This window comes from Salvelinus fontinalis, unplaced genomic scaffold (genome assembly GCF_029448725.1).
Source record: "Salvelinus fontinalis isolate EN_2023a unplaced genomic scaffold, ASM2944872v1 scaffold_0213, whole genome shotgun sequence".
NCBI classification, from domain to species: Eukaryota; Metazoa; Chordata; class Actinopteri; order Salmoniformes; family Salmonidae; genus Salvelinus; species Salvelinus fontinalis.
In genome coordinates this window covers 247,164-261,845 of record NW_026600422.1, presented here as the reverse complement: position 1 = coordinate 261,845, position 14,682 = coordinate 247,164, and the positions used below count along the sequence as shown (strand labels likewise).

At 49.4% G+C, this 14,682-nt stretch overlaps 1 protein-coding gene and 1 long non-coding RNA gene across 5 annotated transcripts in view; both read right to left on the bottom strand.

The window, feature by feature from the left end:
* Nucleotides 1-444: 444 nt before the first annotated feature.
* ncapg (non-SMC condensin I complex, subunit G) overlaps nt 445-14,682 on the bottom strand; it is an 83,726-nt gene continuing 69,488 nt past the window's right edge. For 3 of the 4 annotated variants that reach the window (XM_055912785.1, XM_055912784.1, XM_055912786.1), the window contains 5 exons: nt 10,941-11,108; nt 8,229-8,379; nt 6,095-6,142; nt 5,933-6,002; nt 445-752 (listed from right to left, as the gene is read on the bottom strand). In XM_055912785.1, coding sequence (XP_055768760.1) covers nt 626-752; nt 5,933-6,002; nt 6,095-6,142; nt 8,229-8,379; nt 10,941-11,108 — 564 coding nt within the window. In that variant the 3' untranslated portion in view covers nt 445-625. The remainder of the gene's footprint in view (nt 753-5,932; nt 6,003-6,094; nt 6,143-8,228; nt 8,380-10,940; nt 11,109-14,682) is intronic. The other variant, XM_055912787.1, reaches the window with a different exon arrangement.
* LOC129844728 (uncharacterized) lies at nt 9,341-10,934 on the bottom strand. The gene is made up of 3 exons (XR_008757963.1): nt 10,592-10,934; nt 9,507-10,424; nt 9,341-9,418 (listed from the first exon to the last, which is right to left on the bottom strand). It is a non-coding gene; the product is annotated as an uncharacterized LOC129844728 (long non-coding RNA).

The following is a 14,682-nucleotide window of genomic DNA, read 5'->3' as shown; positions in this document are numbered from 1 at the left end:
ATACAGAGCTCTCCTGACCTCAATGGGCCTTCCTGGAGGAATACAGAGTTCTCCTGGCCTCAATGGGACTTCCTGGAGGAATACAGAGTTCTCCTGGCCTCAATGGGACTTCCTGGAGGAATACAGAGTTCTCCTGGCCTCAATGGGACTTCCTGGAGGAATACAGAGCTCTCCTGACCTCAATGGGACTTCCTGGAGGAATACAGAGCTCTCCTGACCTCAATGGGACTTCCTGGAGGAATACAGAGTTCTCCTGACCTCAATGGGACTTCCTGGAGGAATACAGAGCTCTCCTGACCTCAATGGGACTTCCTGGAGGAATACAGAGCTCTCCTGACCTCAATGGGACTTCCTGGAGGAATACAGAGTTCTCCTGACCTCAATGAGGAATACAGGTGCAATAACTAAGGGTGAATTACAGCAGAGAGACACCACAGGCAGGAGGAAGGTTAATAGTTTTATTTAATCCAATTAAAATACATTTTTAATTCAGGTTGATCATAGACATTCCTTTGTAGATCAACAGGGTTAGAGACATGTCCTCTACTCTGATACGTTAGTGATTCCACCAGGCAGCCACACACATCCTGACCTCTGACCTCTCTACCCTATCCGACCTGGGACTCTACGAGGTGTTAGCCTCCTGGTTGATGAGGGCACTGAGGTCCAGTCTGGTTTTGTCCAAAGCTGCCGTCTTGGCCCGGCGGGATGAACGGGTTACCGGTACCGAGTCTGGAACATTCTCCCCATCACTATAGAGGAGGAGGGAGACAGAAAGGAGGAGGAGGGAGACGGAGAGGAGGAGGAGGAGGGAGACGGAGAGGAGGAGGGAGACAGAGGAGGAGGAGGGAGAGGAGGGAGACGGAAAGGAGGAGGAGGGAGAGGAGGAGGAAAGGAGGAGGAGGGAGACGGAAAGGAGGAGGAGGGGGAGAGGAGGAGGGAGACGGAGAGAGAGTAGAAGAAGTTAAAGGTGATGTACAGAACGGATCCATTTTCAACATTCGGTGACGATTAAGATACTAATACAATACTACAATGTTCACACACCCCTCTCCTCACCCCTCTCCTCTCCCCTCCTCAACACACCCCTCTCCTCTCCCCTCCTCAACACACCCCTCTCCTCTCCCCTCCTCAACACACCCCTCTCCTCACCCCATCCTCTCCCCTCCTCAACACACCCCTCTCCTCTCCCCTCCTCAACACACCCCTCTCCTCTCCTCAACACACCCCTCTCCTCTCCCCTCCTCAACACACCCCTCTCCTCTCCCCTACTCAACACACCCCTCTCCTCTCCCCTCCTCAACACACCCCTCTCCTCTCCCCTCAACACACCCCTCTCCTCTCCCCTCCTCAACACACCCCTCTCCTCTCCCCTCCTCAACACACCCCTCTCCTCTCCCCTCCTCAACACACCCCTCTCCTCTCCCCTCCTCAACACACCCCTCTCCTCTCCCCTCCTCAACACACCCCTCTCCTCTCCCCTCCTCAACACACCCCTCCCCTCTCCCCTCCTCAACACACCCCTCTCCCCTCCTCAACACACCCCTCTCCTCTCCCCTCCTCAACACACCCCTCTCCTCTCCCCTCCTCAACACACCCCTCTCCTCTCCTCAACACCCCTCTCCTCTCCCCTCCTCAACACACCCCTCTCCTCTCCCCTCCTCAACACACCCCTCTCCTCTCCTCAACACACCCCTCTCCTCTCCTCAACACACCCCTCTCCTCTCCTCAACACACCCCTCTCCTCTCCTCAACACACCCCTCTCCTCTCCTCAACACACCCCTCTCCTCTCCTCAACACACCCCTCTCCTCTCCCCTCCTCAACACACCCCTCTCCTCTCCCCTCCTCAACACACCCCTCTCCTCTCCCTCCTCAACACACCCCTCTCCTCTCCCCTCCTCAACACACCCCTCTCCTCTCCTCAACACACCCCTCTCCCCTCCTCAACACACCCCCCTCCTCTCCCCTCCTCAACACACCCCTCTCCTCTCCTCAACACACCCCTCACCCCATCCTCTCCCCTCCTCAACACACCCCTCTACTCTCCCCTCCTCAACACACCCCTCTCCTCTCCCCTCCTCAACACACCCCTCTCCTCTCCCCTCAACACACCCCTCTCCTCTCCCCTCCTCAACACACCCCTCTCCTCTCCCCTCAACACACCCCTCTCCTCTCCCCTCCTCAACACACCCCTCTCCTCTCCCCTCCTCAACACACCCCTCTCCTCTCCTCTCCTCAACACACCCCTCTCCCCTCAACACACCCCTCTCCCCTCCTCAACACACCCCTCTCCTCTCCCCTCAACACACCCCTCCCCTCAACACACCCCTCTCCTCTCCTCAACACACCCCTCTCCCCTCCTCAACACACCCCTCTCCCCTCCTCAACACACCCCTCTCCTCTCCCCTCAACACACCCCTCCCCTCAACACACCCCTCTCCTCTCCTCAACACACCCCTCTCCTCCCCTCAACACACCCCTCTCCTCCCCTCAACACACCCCTCCCCTCAACACACCCCTCTCCTCTCCTCAACACACCCCTCTCCTCTCCTCAACACACCCCTCCCCTCAACACACCCCTCTCCTCTCCTCAACACACCCCTCTCCTCTCCTCAACACACCCCTCCCCTCAACACACCCCTCTCCTCTCCTCAACACACCCCTCTCCTCTCCTCAACACACCCCTCTCCTCTCCCCTCCTCAACACACCCCTCTCCTCTCCCCTCCTCAACACACCCCTCTCCTCTCCCCTCCTCAACACACCCCTCTCCTCTCCTCAACACACCCCTCTCCTCTCCTCAACACACCCCTCTCCCCTCCTCAACACACCCCTCTCCCCTCCTCAACACACCCCTCTCCTCTCCCCTCAACACACCCCTCCCCTCAACACACCCCTCTCCTCTCCTCAACACACCCCTCTCCTCCCCTCAACACACCCCTCTCCTCTCCTCAACACACCCCTCCCCTCACACACCCCTCTCCTCTCCTCAACACACCCCTCTCCTCTCCTCAACACACCCCTCCCCTCAACACACCCCTCTCCTCTCCTCAACACACCCCTCTCCTCAACACACCCCTCTCCTCTCCTCAACACACCCCTCTCCTCTCCTCAACACACCCCTCTCCTCTCCTCAACACACCCCTCTCCTCTCCTCAACACACCCCTCTCCTCTCCTCAACACACCCCTCTCCTCTCCCCTCAACACACCCCTCTCCTCTCCCCTCAACACACCCCTCTCCTCTCCCCTCAACACACCCCTCTCCTCTCCCCTCAACACACCCCTCTCCTCTCCCTCAACACACCCCTCTCCTCTCCCCTCAACACACCCCTCTCCTCTCCCCTCAACACACCCCTCTCCTCTCCCCTCAACACACCCCTCTCCTCTCCCCTCAACACACCCCTCTCCTCTCCCCTCAACACACCCCTCTCCTCTCCCCTCAACACACCCCTCTCCCCTCCTCAACACACCCCTCTCCCCTCCTCAACACACCCCTCTCCCCTCCTCAACACACCCCTCTCCTCTCCCCTCCTCAACACACCCCTCCCCTCTCCCCTCCTCAACACACCCCTCCCCTCCTCAACACACCCCTCTCCTCAACACACCCCTCTCCTCTCCCCTCCTCAACACACCCTCTCCTCTCCTCCTCAACCACTCTCCTCTCCTCCAACACACCCCTCTCCTCTCCCTCCTCAACACACCCCTCTCCTCTCCCCTCCTCAACACACCCCTCTCCTCTCCCCTCCTCAACACACCCTCTCCTCTCCCCTCCTCAACACACCCTCTCCTCTCCCCTCCTCAACACACCCCTCTCCTCTCCCCTCCTCAACACACCCCTCTCTCTCCCTCCTCACACACCCCTCCTCTCCCCTCAACCACCCCTCTCCTCTCCCCTCAACACACCCCTCTCCTCAACACACCCCTCTCCTCTCCCCTCAACACACCCCTCTCCTCTCCCCTCAACACACCCCTCCCCTCAACACACCCCTCTCCTCTCCTCAACACACCCCTCTCCTCAACACACCCCTCCCCTCAACACACCCCTCTCCTCAACACACCCCTCTCCTCTCCTCAACACACCCCTCTCCTCTCCTCAACACACCCCTCTCCTCTCCTCAACACACCCCTTTCCTCTCCCCTCAACACACCCCTTTCCTCTCCCCTCAACACACCCCTTCCTCTCCCCTCAACACACCCCTCTCCTCTCCCCTCAACACACCCCTCTCCTCTCCCCTCAACACACCCCTCTCCTCTCCCCTCAACACACCCCTCTCCTCTCCCCTCCTCAACACACCCCTCTCCTCTCCTCAACACACCCCTCTCTCCCCTCCTCAACACACCCCTCTCCTCTCCCCTCCTCAACACACCCCTCTCCTCTCCCCTCCTCAACACACCCCTCTCCTCTCCCCTCCTCAACACACCCCTCTCCCCTCCTCAACACACCCCTCTCCCCTCCTCAACACACCCCTCTCCCCTCCTCAACACACCCCTCTCCCCTCCTCAACACACCCCTCTCCCCTCCTCAACACACCCCTCTCCTCTCCCCTCCTCAACACACCCCTCTCCTCTCTCCCCTCCTCAACACACCCCTCTCCTCTCCCCTCCTCAACACACCCCTCTCCTCCTCAACACACCCCTCTCCTCTCTCCTCCTCAACACACCCCTCCCCTCTCCCCTCCTCAAGACACCCCTCCTCAACACACCCCTCCCCTCTCCCCTCCTCAACACACCCCTCCCCTCTCCCCTCCTCAACACACCCCTCCCCTCTCCCCTCCTCAACACACCCCTCTCCTCTCCCCTCCTCAACACACCCCTCCCCTCTCCCCTCCTCAACACACCCCTCCCCTCCTCAACACACCCCTCCCCTCCTCAACACACCCCTCCCCTCTCCCCTCCTCAACACACCCCTCCCCTCCTCAACACACCCCTCCCCTCCTCAACACACCCCTCCCCTCTCCCCTCCTCAACACACCCCTCCCCACAACACACCCCTCTCCTCTCCCCTCCTCAACACACCCCTCCCCTCAACACACCCCTCTCCTCTCCCCTCAACACACCCCTCCCCTCAACACACCCCTCTCCTCTCCCCTCCTCAACACACCCCTCTCCTCTCCCCTCCTCAACACACCCCTCTCCTCTCCCCTCCTCAACACACCCCTCTCCTCTCCCCTCCTCAACACACCCCTCTCCTCTCTCCTCCTCAACACACCCCTCCCCTCTCCCCTCCTCAAGACACCCCTCCCCTCCTCAACACACCCCTCCCCTCTCCCCTCCTCAACACACCCCTCCCCTCTCCCCTCCTCAACACACCCCTCCCCTCTCCCCTCCTCAACACACCCCTCCCCTCTCCCCTCCTCAACACACCCCTCTCCTCTCCCCTCCTCAACACACCCCTCTCCTCTCCCCTCCTCAACACACCCCTCCCCTCCTCAACACACCCCTCCCCTCTCCCCTCCTCAACACACCCCTCCCCTCCTCAACACACCCCTCCCCTCAACACACCCCTCTCCTCTCCCCTCCTCAACACACCCCTCTCCCCTCCTCAACACACCCCTCTCCTCTCCTCAACACACCCCTCTCCTCTCCCCTCCTCAACACACCCCTCTCCTCAACACACCCCTCTCCTCTCCCCTCCTCAACACACCCCTCTCCTCTCCCCTCCTCAACACACCCCTCTCCTCTCCCCTCCTCAACACACCCCTCTCCTCTCCCCTCCTCAACACACCCCTCTCCTCTCCCCTCCTCAACACACCCCTCTCCTCTCCCCTCCTCAACACACCCCTCTCCTCTCCCCTCCTCAACACACCCCTCTCCTCTCCCCTCCTCAACACACCCCTCTCCTCTCCCCTCCTCAACACACCCCTCTCCTCTCCCCTCCTCAACACACCCCTCTCCTCTCCCCTCCTCAACACACCCCTCTCCTCCTCTCACCTTTCCTCGGAGGACTCTGCCGATCTGCTGGACTTCTTGGCTCCTTTGGCTGTGGAGGGTTTCCTCTGACCTACACACACACACACACACACACAGGATCAACTGTTTGTGGTGCTCAACCCTGTCAGAGATTAGCAGGAGGTGTGTAACATGGGGTAATACCTCTCTTGGGCCTCTTGGCAGACTGGTCCAGGTCCTGGTTGGCAGCTTCTGTAGAGATGAAGACATTAGGAGTTACATCTCTCTCTCTCTACCCTCAGTAGTAGTCTCCTCTCTCTCTACCCTCAGTAGTAGTCTCCTCTCTCTCTCTACCCTCAGTAGTAGTCTCCTCTCTCTCTCTACCCTCAGTAGTAGTCTCCTCTCTACCCTCAGTAGTAGTCTCCTCTCTCTCTACCCTCAGTAGTAGTCTCCTCTCTCTCTACCCTCAGTAGTAGTCTCCTCTCTCTCTACCCTCAGTAGTAGTCTCCTCTCTCTCTCTCTACCCTCAGTAGTAGTCTCCTCTCTCTCTCTCTACCCTCAGTAGTAGTCTCCTCTCTCTCTCTCTACCCTCAGTAGTAGTCTCCTCTCTCTCTCTCTACCCTCAGTAGTAGTCTCCTCTCTCTCTCTCTACCCTCAGTAGTAGTCTCCTCTCTCTCTCTCTACCCTCAGTAGTAGTCTCCTCTCTCTCTCTCTACCCTCAGTAGTAGTCTCCTCTCTCTCTCTCTCTACCCTCAGTAGTAGTCTCCTCTCTCTCTCTCTACCCTCAGTAGTAGTCTCCTCTCTCTCTCTCTACCCTCAGTAGTAGTCTCCTCTCTCTCTCTCTACCCTCAGTAGTAGTCTCCTCTCTCTCTCTCTACCCTCAGTAGTAGTCTCCTCTCTCTCTCTCTACCCTCAGTAGTAGTCTCCTCTCTCTCTCTCTACCCTCAGTAGTAGTCTCCTCTCTCTCTCTACCCTCAGTAGTAGTCTCCTCTCTCTCTCTACCCTCAGTAGTAGTCTCCTCTCTCTCTCTACCCTCAGTAGTAGTCTCCTCTCTCTCTCTACCCTCAGTAGTAGTCTCCTCTCTCTCTCTACCCTCAGTAGTAGTCTCCTCTCTCTCTCTACCCTCAGTAGTAGTCTCCTCTCTCTCTCTCTCTCTCTCTCTCTACCCTCAGTAGTAGTCTCCTCTCTCTCTCTCTACCCTCAGTAGTAGTCTCCTCTCTCTCTCTACCCTCAGTAGTAGTCTCCTCTCTCTCTCTCTACCCTCAGTAGTAGTCTCCTCTCTCTCTACCCTCAGTAGTAGTCTCCTCTCTCTCTCTCTCTACCCTCAGTAGTAGTCTCCTCTCTCTCTCTCTACCCTCAGTAGTAGTCTCCTCTCTCTCTCTCTACCCTCAGTAGTAGTCTCCTCTCTCTCTCTCTACCCTCAGTAGTAGTCTCCTCTCTCTCTCTCTACCCTCAGTAGTAGTCTCCTCTCTCTCTCTACCCTCAGTAGTAGTCTCCTCTCTCTCTCTCTCTACCCTCAGTAGTAGTCTCCTCTCTCTCTCTACCCTCAGTAGTAGTCTCCTCTCTCTCTCTCTACCCTCAGTAGTAGTCTCCTCTCTCTCTCTACCCTCAGTAGTAGTCTCCTCTCTCTCTCTCTACCCTCAGTAGTAGTCTCCTCTCTCTCTCTCTACCCTCAGTAGTAGTCTCCTCTCTCTCTACCCTCAGTAGTAGTCTCCTCTCTCTCTCTCTCTACCCTCAGTAGTAGTCTCCTCTCTCTCTCTCTCTACCCTCAGTAGTAGTCTCCTCTCTCTCTCTCTACCCTCAGTAGTAGTCTCCTCTCTCTCTCTCTACCCTCAGTAGTAGTCTCCTCTCTCTCTCTCTGCCCTCAGTAGTAGTCTCCTCTCTCTACCCTCAGTAGTAGTCTCCTCTCTCTCTCTCTACCCTCAGTAGTAGTCTCCTCTCTCTCTCTACCCTCAGTAGTAGTCTCCTCTCTCTCTACCCTCAGTAGTAGTCTCCTCTCTCTACCCTCAGTAGTAGTCTCCTCTCTCTACCCTCAGTAGTAGTCTCCTCTCTCTCTCTCTACCCTCAGTAGTAGTCTCCTCTCTCTCTCTACCCTCAGTAGTAGTCTCCTCTCTCTCTCTCTCTACCCTCAGTAGTAGTCTCCTCTCTCTCTCTCTCTACCCTCAGTAGTAGTCTCCTCTCTCTCTCTACCCTCAGTAGTAGTCTCCTCTCTCTCTACCCTCAGTAGTAGTCTCCTCTCTCTCTCTACCCTCAGTAGTAGTCTCCTCTCTCTCTACCCTCAGTAGTAGTCTCCTCTCTCTCTACCCTCAGTAGTAGTCTCCTCTCTCTCTCTCTTTACCCTCAGTAGTAGTCTCCTCTCTCCCGTTACCCTCAGCGTTGACATCTACAGGCTGTAGTCTCGTAGCGCTGAGATCTGGTTGGTTGTTGGAGTCCTGCAGCTGTCCAATCAGCTTCTCCACAGCACGCAAAGCGATGCGATCCTTCACCTCCTACACAGACATGGGTTAGTTTGGTGTCATCAGGAAATGTACCTGTTGTAACAGGGTCACCAGGTCTCTTGTTGTCAGTACTGTACCTGTTGTAACAGGGTCACCAGGTCTCTTGTTGTCAGTACTGTACCTGCTGTAACAGGGTCACCAGGTCTCTTGTCGTCAGTACTGTACCTGTTGTAACAGGGTCACCAGGTCTCTTGTTGTCAGTACTGTACCTGCTGTAACAGGGTCACCAGGTCTCTTGTCGTCAGTACTGTACCTGTTGTAACAGGGTCACCAGGTCTCTTGTCAGTACTGTACCTGTTGTAACAGGGTCACCAGGTCTCTTGTTGTCAGTACTGTACCTGTTGTAACAGGGTCACCAGGTCTCTTGTTGTCAGTACTGTACCTGTTGTAACAGGGTCACCAGGTCTCTTGTCGTCAGTACTGTACCTGTTGTAACAGGGTCACCAGGTCTCTTGTTGTCAGTACTGTACCTGTTGTAACAGGGTCACCAGGTCTCTTGTTGTCAGTACTGTACCTGTTGTAACAGGGTCACCAGGTCTCTTGTCGTCAGTACTGTACCTGCTGTAACAGGGTCACCAGGTCTCTTGTCAGTACTGTACCTGTTGTAACAGGGTCACCAGGTCTCTTGTCAGTACTGTACCTGTTGTAACAGGGTCACCAGGTCTCTTGTCAGTACTGTACCTGTTGTAACAGGGTCACCAGGTCTCTTGTCGTCAGTACTGTACCTGTTGTAACAGGGTCACCAGGTCTCTTGTTGTCAGTACTGTACCTGTTGTAACAGGGTCACCAGGTCTCTTGTTGTCAGTACTGTACCTGTTGTAACAGGGTCACCAGGTCTCTTGTTGTCAGTACTGTACCTGCTGTAACAGGGTCACCAGGTCTCTTGTCGTCAGTACTGTACCTGTTGTAACAGGGTCACCAGGTCTCTTGTCAGTACTGTACCTGCTGTAACAGGGTCACCAGGTCTCTTGTTGTCAGTACTGTACCTGTTGTAACAGGGTCACCAGGTCTCTTGTCGTCAGTACTGTACCTGCTGTAACAGGGTCACCAGGTCTCTTGTCGTCAGTACTGTACCTGCTGTAACAGGGTCACCAGGTCTCTTGTCGTCAGTACTGTACCTGTTGTAACAGGGTCACCAGGTCTCTTGTCGTCAGTACTGTACCTGTTGTAACAGGGTCACCAGGTCTCTTGTCGTCAGTACTGTACCTGTTGTAACAGGGTCACCAGGTCTCTTGTTGTCAGTACTGTACCTGTTGTAACAGGGTCACCAGGTCTCTTGTTGTCAGTACTGTACCTGTTGTAACAGGGTCACCAGGTCTCTTGTTGTCAGTACTGTACCTGTTGTAACAGGGTCACCAGGTCTCTTGTCGTCAGTACTGTACCTGCTGTAACAGGGTCACCAGGTCTCTTGTTGTCAGTACTGTACCTGTTGTAACAGGGTCACCAGGTCTCTTGTCAGTACTGTACCTGTTGTAACAGGGTCACCAGGTCTCTTGTTGTCAGTACTGTACCTGTTGTAACAGGGTCACCAGGTCTCTTGTTGTCAGTACTGTACCTGTTGTAACAGGGTCACCAGGTCTCTTGTTGTCAGTACTGTACCTGTTGTAACAGGGTCACCAGGTCTCTTGTTGTCAGTACTGTACCTATTGTAACAGGGTCACCAGGTCTCTTGTTGTCAGTACTGTACCTGCTGTAACAGGGTCACCAGGTCTCTTGTCGTCAGTACTGTACCTGTTGTAACAGGGTCACCAGGTCTCTTGTCAGTACTGTACCTGTTGTAACAGGGTCACCAGGTCTCTTGTTGTCAGTACTGTACCTGTTGTAACAGGGTCACCAGGTCTCTTGTTGTCAGTACTGTACCTGTTGTAACAGGGTCACCAGGTCTCTTGTCGTCAGTACTGTACCTGTTGTAACAGGGTCACCAGGTCTCTTGTTGTCAGTACTGTACCTGTTGTAACAGGGTCACCAGGTCTCTTGTTGTCAGTACTGTACCTGTTGTAACAGGGTCACCAGGTCTCTTGTCGTCAGTACTGTACCTGCTGTAACAGGGTCACCAGGTCTCTTGTCAGTACTGTACCTGTTGTAACAGGGTCACCAGGTCTCTTGTCAGTACTGTACCTGTTGTAACAGGGTCACCAGGTCTCTTGTCAGTACTGTACCTGTTGTAACAGGGTCACCAGGTCTCTTGTCGTCAGTACTGTACCTGTTGTAACAGGGTCACCAGGTCTCTTGTTGTCAGTACTGTACCTGTTGTAACAGGGTCACCAGGTCTCTTGTTGTCAGTACTGTACCTGTTGTAACAGGGTCACCAGGTCTCTTGTTGTCAGTACTGTACCTGCTGTAACAGGGTCACCAGGTCTCTTGTCGTCAGTACTGTACCTGTTGTAACAGGGTCACCAGGTCTCTTGTCAGTACTGTACCTGCTGTAACAGGGTCACCAGGTCTCTTGTTGTCAGTACTGTACCTGTTGTAACAGGGTCACCAGGTCTCTTGTTGTCAGTACTGTACCTGTTGTAACAGGGTCACCAGGTCTCTTGTTGTCAGTACTGTACCTGTGTAACTTGCTGTAACAGGGTCACCAGGTCTCTTGTGGTGTTGATGTCAGTACTGAGCTCCAGACTGCTCAGTACTTTGGAGTAGAGACGGACTTCTGGAGCTGACGGGTCCTTCAGCATCTCACCACACACACGCACTGCCAGGTAGTCGTGGACACACACCTCCTACACACACACACACACACACACACACACACACACACACACGTTTAGCCTCCAGAGGGATGAGGCCAGTAATGCTGGCAGCAGAGTTGATATTACGATTATATTGAAGGTTGGCCTGATAGTCATCTTGGTGATGGTTAGGTTATAATGGTTAGGTTATAATGGTTAGGTTATAATGGTTAGGTTATAATGGTTAGGTTATAATGGTTAGGTTATAATGGCTAGGTTATAATGGCTAGGTTATAATGGTTAGGTTATAATGGTTAGGTTATAATGGCTAGGTTATAATGGTTATAATGGTTAGGTTATAATGGTTAGGTTATAATGGTTAGGTTATAATGGTTAGGTTATAATGGTTAGGTTATAATGGTTAGGTTATAATGGTTAGGTTATAATGGCTAGGTTATAATGGCTAGGTTATAATGGTTAGGTTATAATGGTTATAATGGTTAGGTTATAATGGTTAGGTTATAATGGTTAGGTTATAATGGTTAGGTTATAATGGTTAGGTTATAATGGTTAGGTTATAATGGTTATGTTATAATGGTTATAATGGTTAGGTTATAATGGTTATAATGGTTAGGTTATAATGGTTAGGTTATAATGGTTATAATGGTTAGGTTATAATGGTTAGGTTATAATGGTTAGGTTATAATGGTTATAATGGTTAGGTTATAATGGTTAGGTTATAATGGTTAGGTTATAATGGTTAGGTTATAATGGTTAGGTTATAATGGCTAGGTTATAATGGTTAGGTTATAATGGTTATAATGGTTAGGTTATAATGGCTAGGTTATAATGGTTATAATGGTTAGGTTATAATGGCTAGGTTATAATGGTTAGGTTATAATGGTTAGGTTATAATGGTTAGGTTATAATGGTTATAATGGTTAGGTTATGATGGTTAGGTTATAATGGTTATAATGGTTAGGTTATAATGGTTAGGTTATAATGGTTAGGTTATAATGGTTAGGTTATAATGGTTAGGTTATAATGGCTAGGTTATAATGGTTAGGTTATAATGGCTAGGTTATAATGGTTAGGTTATAATGGTTATAATGGTTAGGTTATAATGGCTAGGTTATAATGGTTAGGTTATAATGGTTAGGTTATAATGGCTAGGTTATAATGGTTAGGTTATAATGGTTATAATGGTTAGGTTATAATGGTTAGGTTATAGTGGTTAGGTTATAGTGGTTAGGTTATAATGGTTAGGTTATAATGGTTAGGTTATAATGGTTAGGTTATAGTGGTTAGGTTATAGTGGTTAGGTTATAATGGTTATAATGGTTAGGTTATAGTGGTTAGGTTATAGTGGTTAGGTTATAGTGGTTAGGTTATGATGGTTAGGTTATAATGGTTAGGTTATAGTGGTTAGGTTATAGTGGTTAGGTTATAGTGGTTAGGTTATAGTGGTTAGGTTATAGTGGTTAGGTTATAGTGGTTAGGTTATGATGGTTAGGTTATAATGGTTAGGTTATAATGGTTATAATGGTTATAATGGCTAGGTTATAATGGTTAGGTTATAATGGTTAGGTTATAATGGTTATAATGGTTAGGTTATAATGGTTAGGTTATAATGGTTAGGTTATAATGGTTAGGTTATAATGGTTAGGTTATAATGGTTATAATGGTTAGGTTATAATGGTTAGGTTATAATGGTTAGGTTATAATGGTTAGGTTATAATGGTTAGGTTATAATGGTTATAATGGTTAGGTTATAATGGTTAGGTTATAATGGTTAGGTTATAATGGCTAGGTTATAATGGTTAGGTTATAATGGTTATAATGGTTAGGTTATAATGGCTAGGTTATAATGGTTAGGTTATAATGGTTATAATGGTTAGGTTATAATGGCTAGGTTATAATGGTTAGGTTATAATGGTTAGGTTATAATGGCTAGGTTATAATGGCTAGGTTATAATGGTTAGGTTATAATGGTTAGGTTATAATGGTTAGGTTATGATGGTTAGGTTATAATGGTTATAATGGTTAGGTTATAATGGTTAGGTTATAATGGTTAGGTTATAATGGTTAGGTTATAATGGTTAGGTTATAATGGCTAGGTTATAATGGTTAGGTTATAATGGTCAGGTTATAATGGTTAGGTTATAATGGTTATAATGGTTAGGTTATAATGGCTATAATGGTTAGGTTATAATGGTTATAATGGTTAGGTTATAATGGCTAGGTTATAATGGTTAGGTTATAATGGTTAGGTTATAATGGCTAGGTTATAATGGTTATAATGGTTAGGTTATAATGGTTAGGTTATAATGGTTAGGTTATAGTGGTTAGGTTATAATGGTTAGGTTATAATGGTTAGGTTATAATGGTTAGGTTATAATGGTTAGGTTATAATGGTTAGGTTATAATGGTTAGGTTATAATGGTTATAATGGTTAGGTTATAATGGTTAGGTTATAATGGTTATAATGGTTAGGTTATAGTGGTTAGGTTATAATGGTTATAATGGTTAGGTTATAGTGGTTAGGTTATAGTGGTTAGGTTATAATGGTTAGGTTATAGTGGTTAGGTTATAGTGGTTAGGTTATAGTGGTTAGGTTATGATGGTTAGGTTATAATGGTTAGGTTATAATGGTTAGGTTAAAATGGTTAGGTTATAATGGTTAGGTTATAATGGTTATAATGGTTATAATGGCTAGGTTATAATGGTTAGGTTATAATGGTTAGGTTATAATGGTTAGGTTATAATGGCTAGGTTATAATGGTTAGGTTAAAATGGTTAGGTTATAATGGTTAGGTTATAATGGTTAGGTTATAATGGTTATAATGGTTATAATGGCTAGGTTATAATGGTTAGGTTATAATGGTTAGGTTATAATGGTTAGGTTATAATGGCTAGGTTATAATGGTTAGGTTATAATGGTTAGGTTATAGTGGTTAGGTTATAGTGGTTAGGTCATAGTGGTTAGGTTATAGTGGTTAGGTTATGATGGTTAGGTTATAATGGTTAGGTTATAATGGTTATAATGGTTATAATGGCTAGGTTATAATGGTTAGGTTATAATGGTTAGGTTATAATGGCTAGGTTATAATGGTTAGGTTATAATGGTTAGGTTATAATGGTTAGGTTATAATGGTTAGGTTATAATGGTTAGGTTATAATGGTTAGGTTATAATGGTTATAATGGTTAGGTTATAATGGTTAGGTTATGATGGTTATAATGGTTAGGTTATAATGGTTAGGTTATAATGGTTATAATGGTTAGGTTATAATGGTTATAATGGTTAGGTTATAATGGTTAGGTTATAATGGTTATAATGGTTAGGTTATAATGGTTAGGTTATAATGGTTAGGTTATAGTGGTTAGGTTATAATGGTTAGGTTATAATGGTTAGGTTATAATGGTTAGGTTATAATGGTTAGGTTATAATGGTTATAATGGTTAGGTTATAATGGTTAGGTTATAATGGTTAGGTTATAATGGTTATAATGGTTAGGTTATAATGGTTATAATGGTTAGGTTATAATGGTTAGGTTATAATGGTTATAATGGTTAGGTTATAATGGTTAGGTTATAATGGTTAGGTTATAGTGGTTAGGTTATAGT